The 14,868-nt window shown below is 39.7% G+C and overlaps 1 protein-coding gene across 1 annotated transcript in view; it reads right to left on the reverse strand.

Annotated features, from left to right (window-relative positions):
• LOC126092303 (deoxynucleotidyltransferase terminal-interacting protein 1) overlaps positions 1 to 14,868 on the reverse strand; it is a 93,457-nt gene that overhangs the window by 44,010 nt on the left and 34,579 nt on the right. The window contains exon 4 of the mRNA XM_049907830.1: positions 11,592 to 11,803. Coding sequence (XP_049763787.1) covers positions 11,592 to 11,803 — 212 coding nt within the window. The remainder of the gene's footprint in view (positions 1 to 11,591; positions 11,804 to 14,868) is intronic.

Genomic DNA, 14,868 nt, shown 5'->3' on the forward strand with positions numbered 1-14,868 from the left:
GATTTAAAGACATAAGCTGCTTAGCCTCAAGAAAGTTTATTATATTCCAACTGAGAGTATGTTTAAGCATTCTGCAGCAAACAGACGCTAGGGGTATTAGTCAGTAATTTTGTGGGGCTGTTCTTTTACCTTTCTTATATAGTGGAGTCTTGGGACTTCGTGCTGGGCAAGAGATTCACAATAAATGCAAGCTAGTTAAGAGGTTAATGCTGTAGAGTACCCTTTGTAAAATCGAAATGGAATTCCATCCAGACATGGTGATTTATTTGTTTTCAAATGTTTACATTGCCTCTCTACAGCAGGTATGCTTATTTCCAATACCACAGCCCGAATAAGTGCTGTTTGAGCATCATGTGAATCAGAATTGTAGAATTTTCCAAAGTCGCCTTTTCAAGATCCCTTCCTAGCTTATAAAAACATCTGCAGGGGCAGAAAAATTCTTTGAAGTCTTTTTCTTCTCTTACTTTGCCTCTCTGAGTAATGTTAAGTCTCATTTCTAATACATTTTGTCTGCCTTATTTGCCTGTTTTGTGATGGTACTTTCTTTTCTGCCCCTCCCTTGGACTCCCATCTGAAGACTCTCTCATGTCTTCAGAATTTGACATTTCATGATCTAGTAGTTCTTCTGTCCTCAGAAATTTTAGCTGGGGTCACAGCACGTAAATTAGTATCATCATTTCTTTCATAATATGACTGTACAATAGTTATGGAGCTTAAATTAGACTTTTCTGGATTCAGGTGTGTGAGATAAACAGCTGATTTATGTGACTGAACAATTACTGTGATTCGTGTTGCAAAGGTAGGTGACTGGGAGCCTACTGCATCTTCATTTTCCTGCGTATGGAAAACCGGATGCTTTGATAAACATAGTAATTTAGAACATCACTTAAATGGTTCATAAAAACAATATACAAATAATTTGCAATTACTGTGCCATGAACCGCCAACATTATATTAAAGAAACTAATCTGCATTTCAAGTTAATTATTCTTTTTCTTCATGATCTCTATTATACGTTCTGCTCATGTTTTATACATTTCCACTATCCAGACAACACTTACGAACAATGAAGACAATAATATATTAATTAGAGGATTATCTCACAATCAGAAACATCACGCATGCGGGAGAGAACTACAGTGTGCGAGAGAGAGAGAGAGAGAGAGAGAGAGAGAGAGAGAGAGAGAGAGAGAGAGAGAGAGAGATGGCGCACAGACAAAGCATCAATGCACACGTGACCAAGCAATGCTCATTTGCTGCATAGCCAACTGATGCAAAATAAAACCATAAGATTGTGCAGTTAGCCAACTGATGCAGAATGTAATGACTGAGACAGAATGTTTGGTGCTTCATTCAAATTAACTTCCTGTAAAAAAAATCGACCATATTGGTGTCAAACAATTTTTTTCATGGATAGTTTATCTCTCCAAACAAGACCAGGTGCAAAAATCTAAAAATGGCAGTTGGTCAATTGATGTATAACCATCCAGTTAGGTGTAATAACTGAGAGATGTATGGAAACTGTGGAACAAATTGTGGATACGATGATGACAATTAATGTATGTACACCTATGAATTAGGACAGGGTTCTGCAATCAATGAAATTATTTTGTAAGAATCTGAACAGATGCTTTTTTAAGAGGGTTGCACACAGAAATGTCAAGATGTGTACAGACAGAGGGTCCGACGGATTTGCGCACAGCAGTGTGGTTAGCTGTAGAGTGTGAGGAGATCGATTTGTTGACTGGAATGCAGGGTAAACAGTATTTGCAGCTAGTATAAAATGCTTCAGGTGTGGACAAATGGGGTATGTAAGAAGGCAGTGTCACTAGCCTCAGGGTGATGCGGATAAAGTAAGAGTGGTGGTAGTCTTAAACATAGATGACTGAGGAAGAATAAAATGTTAAATGTCAACGGGAACCACGTGAGTGAGGCCTACAATATGATTCAAGGATTAGATTTCTTATATCAGCACTGTGCCATAATCGATCTTTGGCAACAAAGGGTGGAACTTGACTGAAAAATGTTTCAGTCAGATGAAGCCATTGCCAGCATAGCAATGTCGCGAGGGGAGTTTGTCATGAAAGACAAACTGATTAAACTGTGAAAGATCACACTAAGACTTGATTCAAATGACTGCCTACCTAAGGGTACTGGGAAATTCTTTGGGTCAGTGAAAATCAGTTTCGGTCAATGTTGAGTCTAGCTTGCTGGTAGAAATTTTGGATTCAGTGGGATCATTAAAAGAGAATGAAGTATTATATCAGGTGGGTTACTTAGTTAAAAGAGGTATATAAGAAATAAAGGGTGAAAAGAAGGTACCAGTTTTTATAGGTAATTTTAACATAGAGTACATAGGATTAACAAAGGGGTTGTTGATTGCTAATATGGCTCTCCTGGAGAAAGAAGAATGGGACATGAAGGGTGTCAGCCAGGGACAATGGCAAGAGGGGGTAGCAGTATCATATTACACTGGATAAAATTACTTCAGAAATCAGTGAATATATTACTTCAACACATCCAATCCTTTTTTAAAATAATTATGTAGCAATATAGGTTGCAATGTATTTCTAACACATTTTAACAAAAGAATAGCAGCGGCAAATCGCTTACTATCTAAACCAATAAATATCATTTAACTTAAAATGGGTGTCTTTTTATTTATTAACGTACATTGGATGTATATTAATGTACGAATACCACTTACAATAATCAAGAAAGCTTAATATGCCAGGTATGCCTACCAACAATTACATTGCTGACCTCAGACAAAAACTTCGAAATTGCTGGACGTCTGGGTCAAATCATATTAATTTCCCGGGCACACACATTTTGTCGACATGTTTTTACCCTGAACTCCAAAACAGTTACCAAAAACTACTTTAAGCAACACCACATTTTACCAATTTGTTGGCGGACGATCCCAACTCTCCTTTTGTTAAGCGATATTCCATTCCTCCCCCTCCCCCCCCCCCCTCCCTCCCCTGTTGACTGACTTCTAGAATTGACCCTGGTATCAGCCACGGACAGCCATCAGACATCACTGAAACTGCATTACGAGGAAAACTGTAGCACCTAAAGGGAAGCAACAGAGGACAGATGGAAAAGTTACATTTGCAAGTTAAGCATTGTTTTTTTCAAAAGAGCCATTACCAGCACACATATTACACACTACCGTATGCCAACGGGGAATGAATCACTAGTCTACTGCAAACCATATAGAATACTGAGGTATTTGCAGCCAATTTTGGAGGAATTTATCAGTCAACAGCTGAAAGTTGGAATAACTGAGGAAAGTAAGAGTGCATGGTGGTGCAGGAGTAGTCATCATTCACAAAAAAATCAACAGATGGAACATGAAAATATAGCTTTTGTTGTGATTACAAACTGGCCCAAAGAGAAGCAGCGAAGAATTTTGAGTTAATTTTGGGGAGGAGAGAGATTTGGCTCTAGGAAGGGTACTGTGAAAGGTTTCTGCCAGTTTTGAATAAGCAAACTGAAATATCTGGACAAAGAGCTAGGTAATTAATCAATAATTATGGGTTTAAAAACAGAGTTGTCTCAGAAAGTTAGAGAATTGCTTGTACCTGCCCCTAGGGATAATGTTAGTGATTTTTTGAATTATGCTGATAAAGTGGAGGGGGTGAAGCCCTCAATGGAAGATCGCAGGAGGAATTTTCATGATAATAATCACTCAGGGAGAGAGTTTCAGGTAAACAGGATGAACAGAAATAATTCTAGTACAAATTCAAGGGATGATTGGGTGGAGGATAGCCAGAATGGGCATGGAATTGGCAGGAGAAATTCAAGGAACAGAAATGGAATCGACATTGAACCAGGAGTAAGACCTACAAGCGAGTAGGGCCTTCAACATTCTGTGTTGAATTCAATTATGTGGCGATAATGCTTACCCCAGCTGTTTGTCTCATTTTTCATGTTTCCTGAGGCAGTCAAACTCTTCTCCTACTCTATGTCTAGTTTATAAGTGAATCAGAAACATTCTATCTTCGACTTTCATATGATTTTGTTACAGCAGGATAGTTTAGTATAGGAATATTTTAGAAAAGGTTTCTCCAGTGTTATCTATATATATTATGTTGTGTTAATGATAAGTAATGGAATCAAAAGAGGATGGAAGAAAAGGCAATAAAGAAAAAATAAAAACAGCCATGGTATTTGGTAAAAATCTATGAGATACTGTGTTTATTCTGGTTTTATGAAATATGATGAAAGTAAATTGGCGACATGGTTAAAGAATTTCTGTTAAATAAAGAGGTAAGGAAAACAGAAAATGAAGGCTGTCAGCATATGTGGAGGAGAAGGTGCAGATTATCTGAAAACTATAATTAATATCTGAAGTAATCAGCTCATATGTGAAATTACTATAATTTGGTGCAGCAGCAGAGGCAATGTGCAGTAAAAACCATCTTGACTTCTAGGTGGTAATATGAACTGTGGTATAATAGAAGTGAGAAGTATTTGTGTTCAGTGTAATCAGTATATGGAGATAACTATCTACCTAGAGAAGTGTGTCATGGTACAGCCTCTTCTAGCATTAAAACTTAAACGTAGTTGCCTGGAGTAATTTGTGTGGGAAGAATAAGCAATATTGGTATGTATATCACCCTTCAGGCTAGAATCTCAAGAAATTTGATAGAATACAGTTAAATAATAGTTTTTCTAAGTGATAATTTTGTCTGATCAGCAATGAGAGTTAAGTTTGCCTTAGCATAAAGATCTGTTAATGTGGAGCGTTTTTTCAGTAGAATCAATTTTCCATTGGTTAAGCAGAGCAGCTGTTTATTTATTACATAATGAAGCAATAATGAAATAATAAAATAATGAATAATGTTAGGGCCTTAATGGTTAGGTAGTCTGTCTGCAGTAGGGACATTTTTTTAGAACGCTCTCCACTACATAACGAGGTAAGAAATGTAAGTAAAATAATGGAGCTGACAGACATGACTGAGTAATGAAAAAGATAACAGTATACAAACAAATGTGGTTTAACTATATTGATGATCAATTTTTGAACTAGTCAACATTTGGTACTGTGTATATTGTGCAATTCATGACACTGCAACTGGGAACTGGGAATGAGAGCTTAACAGAAAGAGCAATACTTTAGTGAGGTACAAGTTGTATAATGCTGCATTATCGGATCTATTTCTGAAAGCTTCTATTTGTGTTCTGAGGAATTATGAGATTAAAGTGGTAATACTGAAACGAAGAACAATAATTCTGCTGATTAACTGACAACTGTGGTGCTATAGTGATATGAATATCCTGACAGGTCAACTATTTGCTAACATTTTGTGAGGATTTAATTTTCTGTTTGAATGAGAGCAGTACTCAGAGTTGAGTGGAGAAGTAGGGAAATGGTTTGGTACAACTTTCATCTCCTTAATTTTAATTTGAATAGTAATTAAGTTCTGTGATGATGGCTCTATTCTGTTTTCATAATGTAATGATTAGTAAATCTATGCTACTGCACATCTTGAGTTTTTGCTAGAGGTAATCTACATATTTTGGACATTAAGGTGATATGAGTCCATGAATGGTGTGAATTTCAAACCTGGACTTGGCATTTTAGTGATTTTGCAAATGGAAAAGAAACCCAAATCTTTCAAGTTTAACCAGTTTGAGACAGAATTATGACCTACAGTAATGTTTTGTAGTGTAATGTGCACTTGATTTTAAATTTTTACTAGTCCTCACCTTTCGTACTTTAGTCAATTTTAGTGCTAATTATTGTAATGTTATGAGGATTGTGTAATGTACTTATTTATAAAGTAATGACTACTATTTGCCAGTAGTGTGAAACATTTTTTCTTATACTTAGTTAGAGACAAAAGTGAGAGTACTAAAGTAGGGTATTTTGTGTAATTTTTTCACGTACTGTGGTGGAGGAGAACTGCCTCCAAGGGAATGGACAGCAGTGCATTCCCTTTATAACTGTCACTTAGACCTATTGAAGGTGCAGATGACTTGGCAAGAAAATGTGTTAAGACTCATTAAAAGAGTGCAAGTGCTTGTGCAAAATACTAAACATTGAAAAAGTGAAATTTTCTGTCTGAAAATGAACTGCAAGGCACAGTGCAATTTAACTTTCCACATCCTATGATCATTTATTCTTTGAAGCAAGACAGGACTTTTATAAAGTGATACGCATCTTAGAATATAATCTTTGTTCATCCAAAAAGGACATCACTCATGATGAAGATGCCTATTTTTATTAAAAATATAATTTGTGGATTTTTGTGCCACTGTACAATACACTATATGTAAATAAATACTAACAAAGAGATAGAGGGGTTGGCCAGTACTTACCTCAGCTCAGTACAGCCGATAGATACATATAAAACAGAACCGAAAATTTATGTTCCTAGCTTTCGGAACAAATGTTCCTTCATCGGGGAGGAGAAGGGAAGAAGGGAAAGGAGATTCAGTTACTCACAACCCAGGTTATGAAGCAACAGGGAAAGGAAAATAGGGAGGGTAGCAAGGATGGAGGCATGGTTCCATACAGCTCAAATGAGGGAAAGATATGCTAACAAATCCGTAGTTCAGACATGTGCATCCATATGGCACTTTCCTATGCTGTACTCTTAATGTATCATCTAATAAGGGAAACTCCCCATCATACCCACCTCAGCTTTAGATGAAAGATGGCCCAGTGGATAGCCCATCAAAAACTGAACATATATCAAGAATGGAAACAGGAAGGTGTACTGAACTGTAAAAAAAAAAAAAAGTAAAATAGAAACAGTGAACGGTCCACAAGCTAAACAAGTGCAGCATCAAGAGAAATCAAACAGCTGTGGCATTGTGGTTAAGAGATTACAGTGTTGGGCTATAAACCGGATGAGCCGTGTTCTAAACTACGTCGTGCCATTTATTTATTTTTATTTTCTTTTCTTTTTTCACAACATTACAAATTGTCTGCCTGATCATTGAAATGTTTGTTCTCTTTCTGTGGTCTTGGCACTTGTCATACTATACACTGGCGCTGCTCACTCAGCCTGCTCTATATTGCACTCGTTATCCTTGAACCATTCACTGTTTCTATTTTGATTGTTTTTCATAGTTCAGTACACCTTCTACTGGCTTTCATGCTTGATCTGTGTTCAGTTTTTGACGGGTTGTCACTGGATCTTCTTACCACTAAATCTGAGGGGTAGGGGGCGGGGGGGTGCAATGGGGAGTTTTCCTTGTAAGAAAACATTAATGGCCACCCAAGATCCCAAACCCTTTGTCTGACTCAGGTTTATTGATGATATATGTCCATGATGACTCAGGACCAAGATAACCTGTCCTCATTCCTCCACAGCCAAAACGCCTCCTCTTCCCTCCACTCCACTTGACCACCTCACCAATGGTTCCACCAATATCTCTGTGCACATATCAAACCCAACATGAATCCCTTGAACCTCCATTTCGATAATTGTCACCCTTTCCACAGCGAAATATCACTCACATTTAGATTGGTCACCCATGGTGAAGGTCTCTATAACGGGTCCACAGACAGGCCTATCTCCCACACATAATCCGCAGACAATTCCACACACCATATCTGCACCCCCCCTCCCCCCCTATGCTCTGAGTACCCCAAAAAACTGGCTGCAGAGGAACACTTCAACTATTTATCATTGCAATCCTACCATCCTTCCTGAAGCAGTATTCCACCATCCACACAATCTATGCAATATTCTAGTCCATTCCAGTGCCACTTCAATTCCCTGAACATTTCCACAGGTCATACCCCTTTGGAAGACAGACCTGTCCACTTCACCCATGCAGCACATCCTACTCCAGCCTTACCATAGGCTTATCCTATCCTATCAGAGCTGGGGAACCTGTGAAAGTAGTCTTGTTATATACCAGCTCTACTGCAATTTTTGTCCAGCATTTTATGTGAACATAACCCCCAGCCAGTTGTTCACTACCAAACTATGATTGATCAACCAGTGGTGGAACACACTGCTGTGCACAACATGCTTCATTCCAATGGCTGCTTCATACTCCATGCTACCTGGATTCTACCCTCCAACACCAGCTTCTTTCAACATGTAGATAGGAGATATTGCAACAGATCCTTCGATCCCTTAATTGTCTTGGCCCCAATCTCTGCTAGCTCCCGGCCTGACACCTACCTCCACCCCTGTCCCAGGACCATAACTTCAATCAGTCTTTACCTGTACCCACACCCATATGCCCACAGTCTCCCATTTCCTTTATTCTGTGCCCCCCCCCCCCCCCCCCCTCAAATCCACATCTTCAAGTCACTGTGTCCCACACTAAATAGTCAGATTGAATGCATTCTGTATTAAGGTGACATTTCTAACATAATTATAAAATAATTTGTGGATGAGTACACAAATAAGTAACTAGCTAGTTAACTATTCATTATAAACTCAAAGATGAAAGTTGGCAAGCAATTCCAGCACTTCAACGGTATCTTAAAATGAAACCTAGCATCCTGTGACATCTCTTCTGTCAATTGGAAGTAACCTGTCATGTAAAGTAAGGAGTGGTGACACAAAACAGACATGTTGAAGCATTTGAAAAGGTGCACACGGATAATTTTCATATCAAAAACAACACTGACAAAAATACCTACACTGTTAATCACAACAATCAGCAATTCTGTCTGATCTGAAATTGTATCTTCCTGAGTAAGCTTGGCTCTGCTAGGCATATCTGCACACACTTCGGAAGAAATCCAAAGTATTGCAATCAGGAGACACGTCAAAGACGACATAATACCAATAATGTGCGAGCAAATATGAACATTTACAAGGATACGCTAGATGCTTCTCGAAGATGTGAAGATGATCTCCAGTGAAAATACAGAATAATTTTATTATATCACAGCTGCAATCATATTATCATTCCATTACTTCACATGGCTAGTCTGGTTTTGGCACGTGTGCCATTCAATGCCCCCCCAAAATAATAAAGTAGTAAAACAAAAGTATGACACACTTTTCATGCCTGTTATTGCAGTTTACTCAAGGCTGTTGACATGACTCTACCACTGACACTGTCCGTATCATGATGTCAATGCAGCATACTGACACAAAGGGTAGCAAACCAATGTTGCCGTATCTTCTGATATGACACACCAGTAACAGCAGCAGCAGCAGCTGCAAAACAATCACTAAGGTGCTATTTATGTGTGTCCATCATCTGGCCAGTATTTGCTGGGTAGTTATAACTCTTTTGTCAGCTGGCATTCGTGCATGGAAGTTCACAGTTCGATACCACCCATGCTGTCCTGACTCACCACTACTCCCAGCACTACAGTCCAAGACTGTGCTGCCACTACTTCAGTCTGTATGAAGCAGAGGTTAATGACAGAATGCACTAGCAGGATGTGGGTACATACTCATCTCTGATAGTGTATTGAAAGTCCTCTTGATAATAACAGAGTCCAATTCAGCTACTGTCAACTTGTTGACAGGACTCTGATCTCTACGATCACCCAAAATTCCAGGGGGGGGGGGGGGGGGGGGGGGGGGGAGGTGTGCCATCCTGGCTAAAAGAACAGCTTCCCATCCCTTTAGTAAATGCCATACAAACCCTTACCTGCTACATTTTGGATGTTAGTATATTCTTTAATATGAAAATAACAAAACTTTCATTTCAATATTTAAAATATATTGGTAACACCAACTAGTTACAGAAAAATGTAAACCGGCAAAAATGCATAAAATATAACAGCATAAACAGGAATGAATGGCATTATTCTATATAGATGAGCATTCATAAACAGTGTTGCCTATTGTCACATTGCTAGGCTTCCAAGTAACGATGACAGTGACAAAGTATTGAAGCCAGTGATGTTAGTTGTTGACCAAATGGAAGTATATGGCTCTAGAGACCTTTTCAAGTCTCAAACATCTACGCCAGTGAGGCCCGTTACCGAATGGATTTAATAGTACAAAAATTTGATTTTATTTTTCACTTTATGTTCCCAGTGCCTTCTAGCTGGCAGGTAGTTGCAGCATATCAGTCACATTGCACAAAACTGGACAGAACCACATTGAAACTCACGTGTTGAACCATCAGCAGCTAAACTCCCATGTTGCTGACGAGGTAACGCTACCAAACTGCGCGTCTACAACTTGGCTGTCCAATAGGGAGGGTTGGAGGCGATCACGTGGGGGTGGAACAGCGGCCAGCTGCTGGGAGCAGACACGCCATCCGCCCTCTTCTGCTGGCAGCTTCTCTAGGCCTGCTTTTTTTTTTACTGCATTAAATCACCATGCCCTAATAAAATGTTTAACTTCCTCGCCTCAACATGTGCCCACTGCTTTCCCTTCCTCACCAATCCTGACACTTTAACATCTATGATTTATCTACGCAGACTGAAGCAATGAATGAAAATTTGTATTAAGGCCAGGATTTGAACCCATGTCTCCTGCTCATTAGGCAAATGTGCTAACCACTACACTAACCTGGCACAGTGGCTTTTCACAACTGCATGGCCTACCCTCCACAATCCAAATTCCCATTCACATCTCAGCGCACTTGGCATTCCCACTCAACTCGAACAGCATTGCTGAGGTTCTGCAGCTGTATTGGAATAGCGCCTCAGTATTGAACAAAATAGGGAATCTGCCTGAAGCTCAGGAATAGGTGCTTTTAATGAAATGAAACTATACAGTTCCAGAGACCTTTTCAAGTCTCAAAAATCTATGCTGTATATATGCAGACTGAAGTAGCAAATTAAAATTGCAACAAGGCTGGGATTTGAACCTGCATCTCCTGCTGACTAGGCAAATGCGCTAACCACTAAGCCACACTAGCACAGAGGCTTTGCACAACGGCACGGACTGCCCTAGCAAGTCTCTCTCTCCTCAATCCAAGTTGTCTGAAACCATATAGTTCCATCTGATTAAAAGCATCTGTGCCCGAGTTTCAGGCAAAATACCCCTTTTCGTTTGATGCTGAGCTGCTATTCGCATACAACTGGAGTGCCTCTGCAATGCTGTTCGAGTTTAGGGGGAAGATCAAGTGGCCTGAAGCATGAATGGGATTTTGGATTAAGGAGGGAGGTGTGCTCGAATAGTCTGTGCAGTTGTGTACAGCCATTGTGCCAGGGTGGCATAGGGGTTAGTGTATTTGCCTAATGAGCAGGAGACACGGGTTCAAATCCTCGCCTTGGTACAAATTTTCATTCATGGCTTCAGTCTACATATATACATCTTAGTTGTTGACATTGCACTGGTAGGCAGTAAGACGACGGCATAAAGGTATCAAAACCAGTCTAGACTAACAGCATTAGGTGTGACTGAGACTGTGATACAATGAAATTTTTCAGACATAAGCAATTGTTGTTGCTTTCCCACTCTGGTTACTGTAAAGAATAAAGAGCAACAAATATGAATGTATAAAACTGCCAATATGGACCTCTCTATCTGAGAAACAGGCCAAACACATTCTGTAAAAGACACTTATGTTTACCAGAACTCTCTGTAGTATATTACTTGCACTTTTTTAAATTTATTTTTCCATCTTTAGCACACATCACAATTATGTATTGATGTCTCCAAAGTAAGTGGATTAGAAATTTAAGTATGACTTACCTAGCACCCATCACAAACAATGTTTCTTTAAGTATTCGAGATGGGTCTAGTTTTGAGCCCTCAGAACGACTAGAATCACTTTTTGGTATTTTTATAGGTATAGTCCGGTCACAGAGCCCACTTGGAAGCCTTGTCTTACTCCTCTTTCTACGGGCAGACTGACTCGTCTCTGAATCTGTATCGGATTCCTTTCTTCTTCTCAACAGTGGACTCTGCAAAACAAAAACAATGACAAATTTAAGATTTAAAACATCTCAAAAGATGGAGATCACAACAAGCCTTCTTTTGACCAAGCAACATTGTTACTCTGACATTACAGATATTGAATTTATACAGCCCTGTCAAATTCAGCTACCCACCCCCCCCCCCCCCCCCCCAAAAAAAAAAAAAAAAAAAAAAAAAAAAAAAAAAAAAAAAAAAAAAAAAAAAGATAATGCTACTACTATTCAAATGGTTCAAAGGGCTCTAAGCACTATGGAACTTCACATCTGAGGTCATCAGTCCCCTAGACTTAGAACTACCTAAACCTACGTAATCTAAGGACATCACACATGTCCATGCCTGAGGTAGGATTCGAACCTGCGACTGTAGCAGCAGCGTGGTTCCGGACTGAAGCACCTAGAACCGCTTGGCCATAGTGGCCGCGCTACTACTACTACTACTACTACTACTACTACTACTACTACTAACAATAATAATAATAGTAGTAATAATAATGCCACTAAAGCACTGACTGCTCTTATTATCATCTTCATGAACGTCACACTCTTAGGAACCAAAATAATGACAAAAGAGTGTTTCAGATTTAGCAAGTTCAACATAAGAAGACATTTCACTCATTCTATCACATCATGTCAGGCTGCACATTGTACGTCAGAAGATGTTACACTGTCAATCAAGTCTAGCCAGCTATAGTACGACATCTTTAAACCAATTGCATACGGTCTTTTTTGTGATTCACCAAAACCTTTTTCTGTTAACCACAAAAAGCTACTACATAAACTAAAATGGATGGCACTTAAGTTTGCATCTGAAGACAGAAAGGTAACATAGTATGTAACAGGCACATGTGCAGTAAAAGTGCACTTGCAACGTTGGTAGCTTTTCTGTTGTGTGCTGCTGTTGGTAACTGTTTGCTCAATAAATGATGACAAGTGAACACAATAAATCATTATTCAGAAGTAGAGCCAGAGATTCTCATTTCTGATTTCATTCACTTGGTAAATGAAGTTGGTTGATAATTTGTTTCACTCACAACAACTGACACTGAGTTGACTGGTTGCAACTGAATCACCATTTCGGAAATAACAATATATTAAAAAGTGATCCATTTATGATAATGCTGAATCTAGAGTTCTTTTTACTATTGCTATTAGATCCACCTTAGCCACTGCCTGGGAATTCATCACATTTAAGTGTCAGGAAGTCGTTTCTGAAAGTATTTGTATGGAGTGTAGCCATGTATGGAAGTGAAACATGGACGATAACTAGTTTGGACAAGAAGAGAATAGAAGCTTTCGAAATGTGGTGCTACAGAAGAATGCTGAAGATAAGGTGGGTAGATCACGTAACTAATGAGGAGGTATTGAATAGGATTGGGGAGAAGAGAAGTTTGTGGCACAACTTGACTAGAAGAAGGGATCGGTTGGTAGGACATGTTTTGAGGCATCAAGGGATCACAAATTTAGCATTGGAGGGCAGTGTGGAGGGTAAAAATCGTAGAGGGAGACCAAGAGATGAATACACTAAGCAGATTCAGAAGGATGTAGGTTGCAGTAGATACTGGGAGATGAAGAAGCTTGCACAGGATAGAGTAGCATGGAGAGCTGCATCAAACCAGTCTCAGGACTGAAGACCACAACAACAACAACAACAACAACAACAACAACAACAACTCACAAGTTACAATCAAATACATGCATCAAAAAAATGTTTTGCATCACCTCGGTTCCGGAACCTGTACAGAAAATTGGAATAGAGATCAACATAAACATCATTTCCACCCTTTTTTTATTCCTCATGAAAACCACACATTGCATGTTGTACCACCACACAGCGAGATCTTCAGAGGTGGTGGTCCAGATTGCTGTACACACTGGTACCTCTTAACCCCCAATAGCACATCCTCTTGCATTGATGCATGCTTGTATTCATCATGGCATACTATCCACAAGTTCATCAAGGCACTGTTTGTGCAGATTGTCCCACCCTTCAAGTGATTTGGAGTAGATCCCTCAGAGTGGTTGGTGGGTCAGATCGTCCATAAACAGCCCTTTTCATTCTATCCCAGGCGTGTTTGGCAGGGTTCGTATCTGGAGAACATGCTGGCCACTGAAGTCGAGCGATGTTGTCATCCTGAAGGAAGTTATTCACAATATGTGCACGATGGGGGCGCAAATTGCAAAGGTGAGCTTCGCAATGGACTTCGGGAGTGAAGTTGCGCATCATGCAGCCTACAGCGCACAGTTTGATTCGTAATACGATGTCCTGTGGCTGCATGAAAAGGATTATTCAACGTGGTAGTGTTGCTGCCAGGGTTCCTCCGAGCTATAACCCGCAGGTAGCAGTCATCCACTGGAGTAGTAACCCTTGGGCAGCCTGAGGGAGGCATGTCATCGACAATTCCTGTCTCTCTGTATCTCCTCCATGTCCGAACAACATCGCTTCAGTTCACTCCAAGATACCTGGACACTTCCCTTGTTGAGAGCCCTTCCTGGCACAAAGCAACAATGCAGACGCGATTGAACCGCAGTACTGACCATTGACCATCTAGGCATGGTTGAACTACAGACAACACAAGCCATGTACTTCCTTCCTTGGGGAATGACTGGAACTGATCGGCTGTCGGACCACCTCCGTCTAATAGGCGTTGCTCTTGCATGGTTGTTTACATCTTTGGGCGGGTTTAGTGACACCTCTGAACAGTCAAAGGGACTGTGTGTGTGATACAATATCCACAGTCAACATCTATCTTCCAGAGTTCTGGGAACCAGCGTGATGCAAAACTTTTTTTGATGTGTGTATTTGAGGCAACCAAGCAACTGAATATGACAAGTCAGGAGTCAGTTGTCAAAAGCCAGTCAGAATGCTCGTCATAAATAAAGTTATGCTTGTATTTTGTTTCAGAAGACAGAATTTAACCAAATCGTCAGGCTTTTTGGTAAAACTGGTAATAAAAGATACAAGTAGGTCATTGCAATGGAGTATGTGTATCTCAGGTTATGTTACTCGTCATTCTATTGCAGCAATCATATTTTCGTGTTGAGATTCACTGGCT

Source organism: Schistocerca cancellata, chromosome 1 (assembly GCF_023864275.1).
Source record: "Schistocerca cancellata isolate TAMUIC-IGC-003103 chromosome 1, iqSchCanc2.1, whole genome shotgun sequence".
Classification (NCBI taxonomy): domain Eukaryota; kingdom Metazoa; phylum Arthropoda; class Insecta; order Orthoptera; family Acrididae; genus Schistocerca; species Schistocerca cancellata.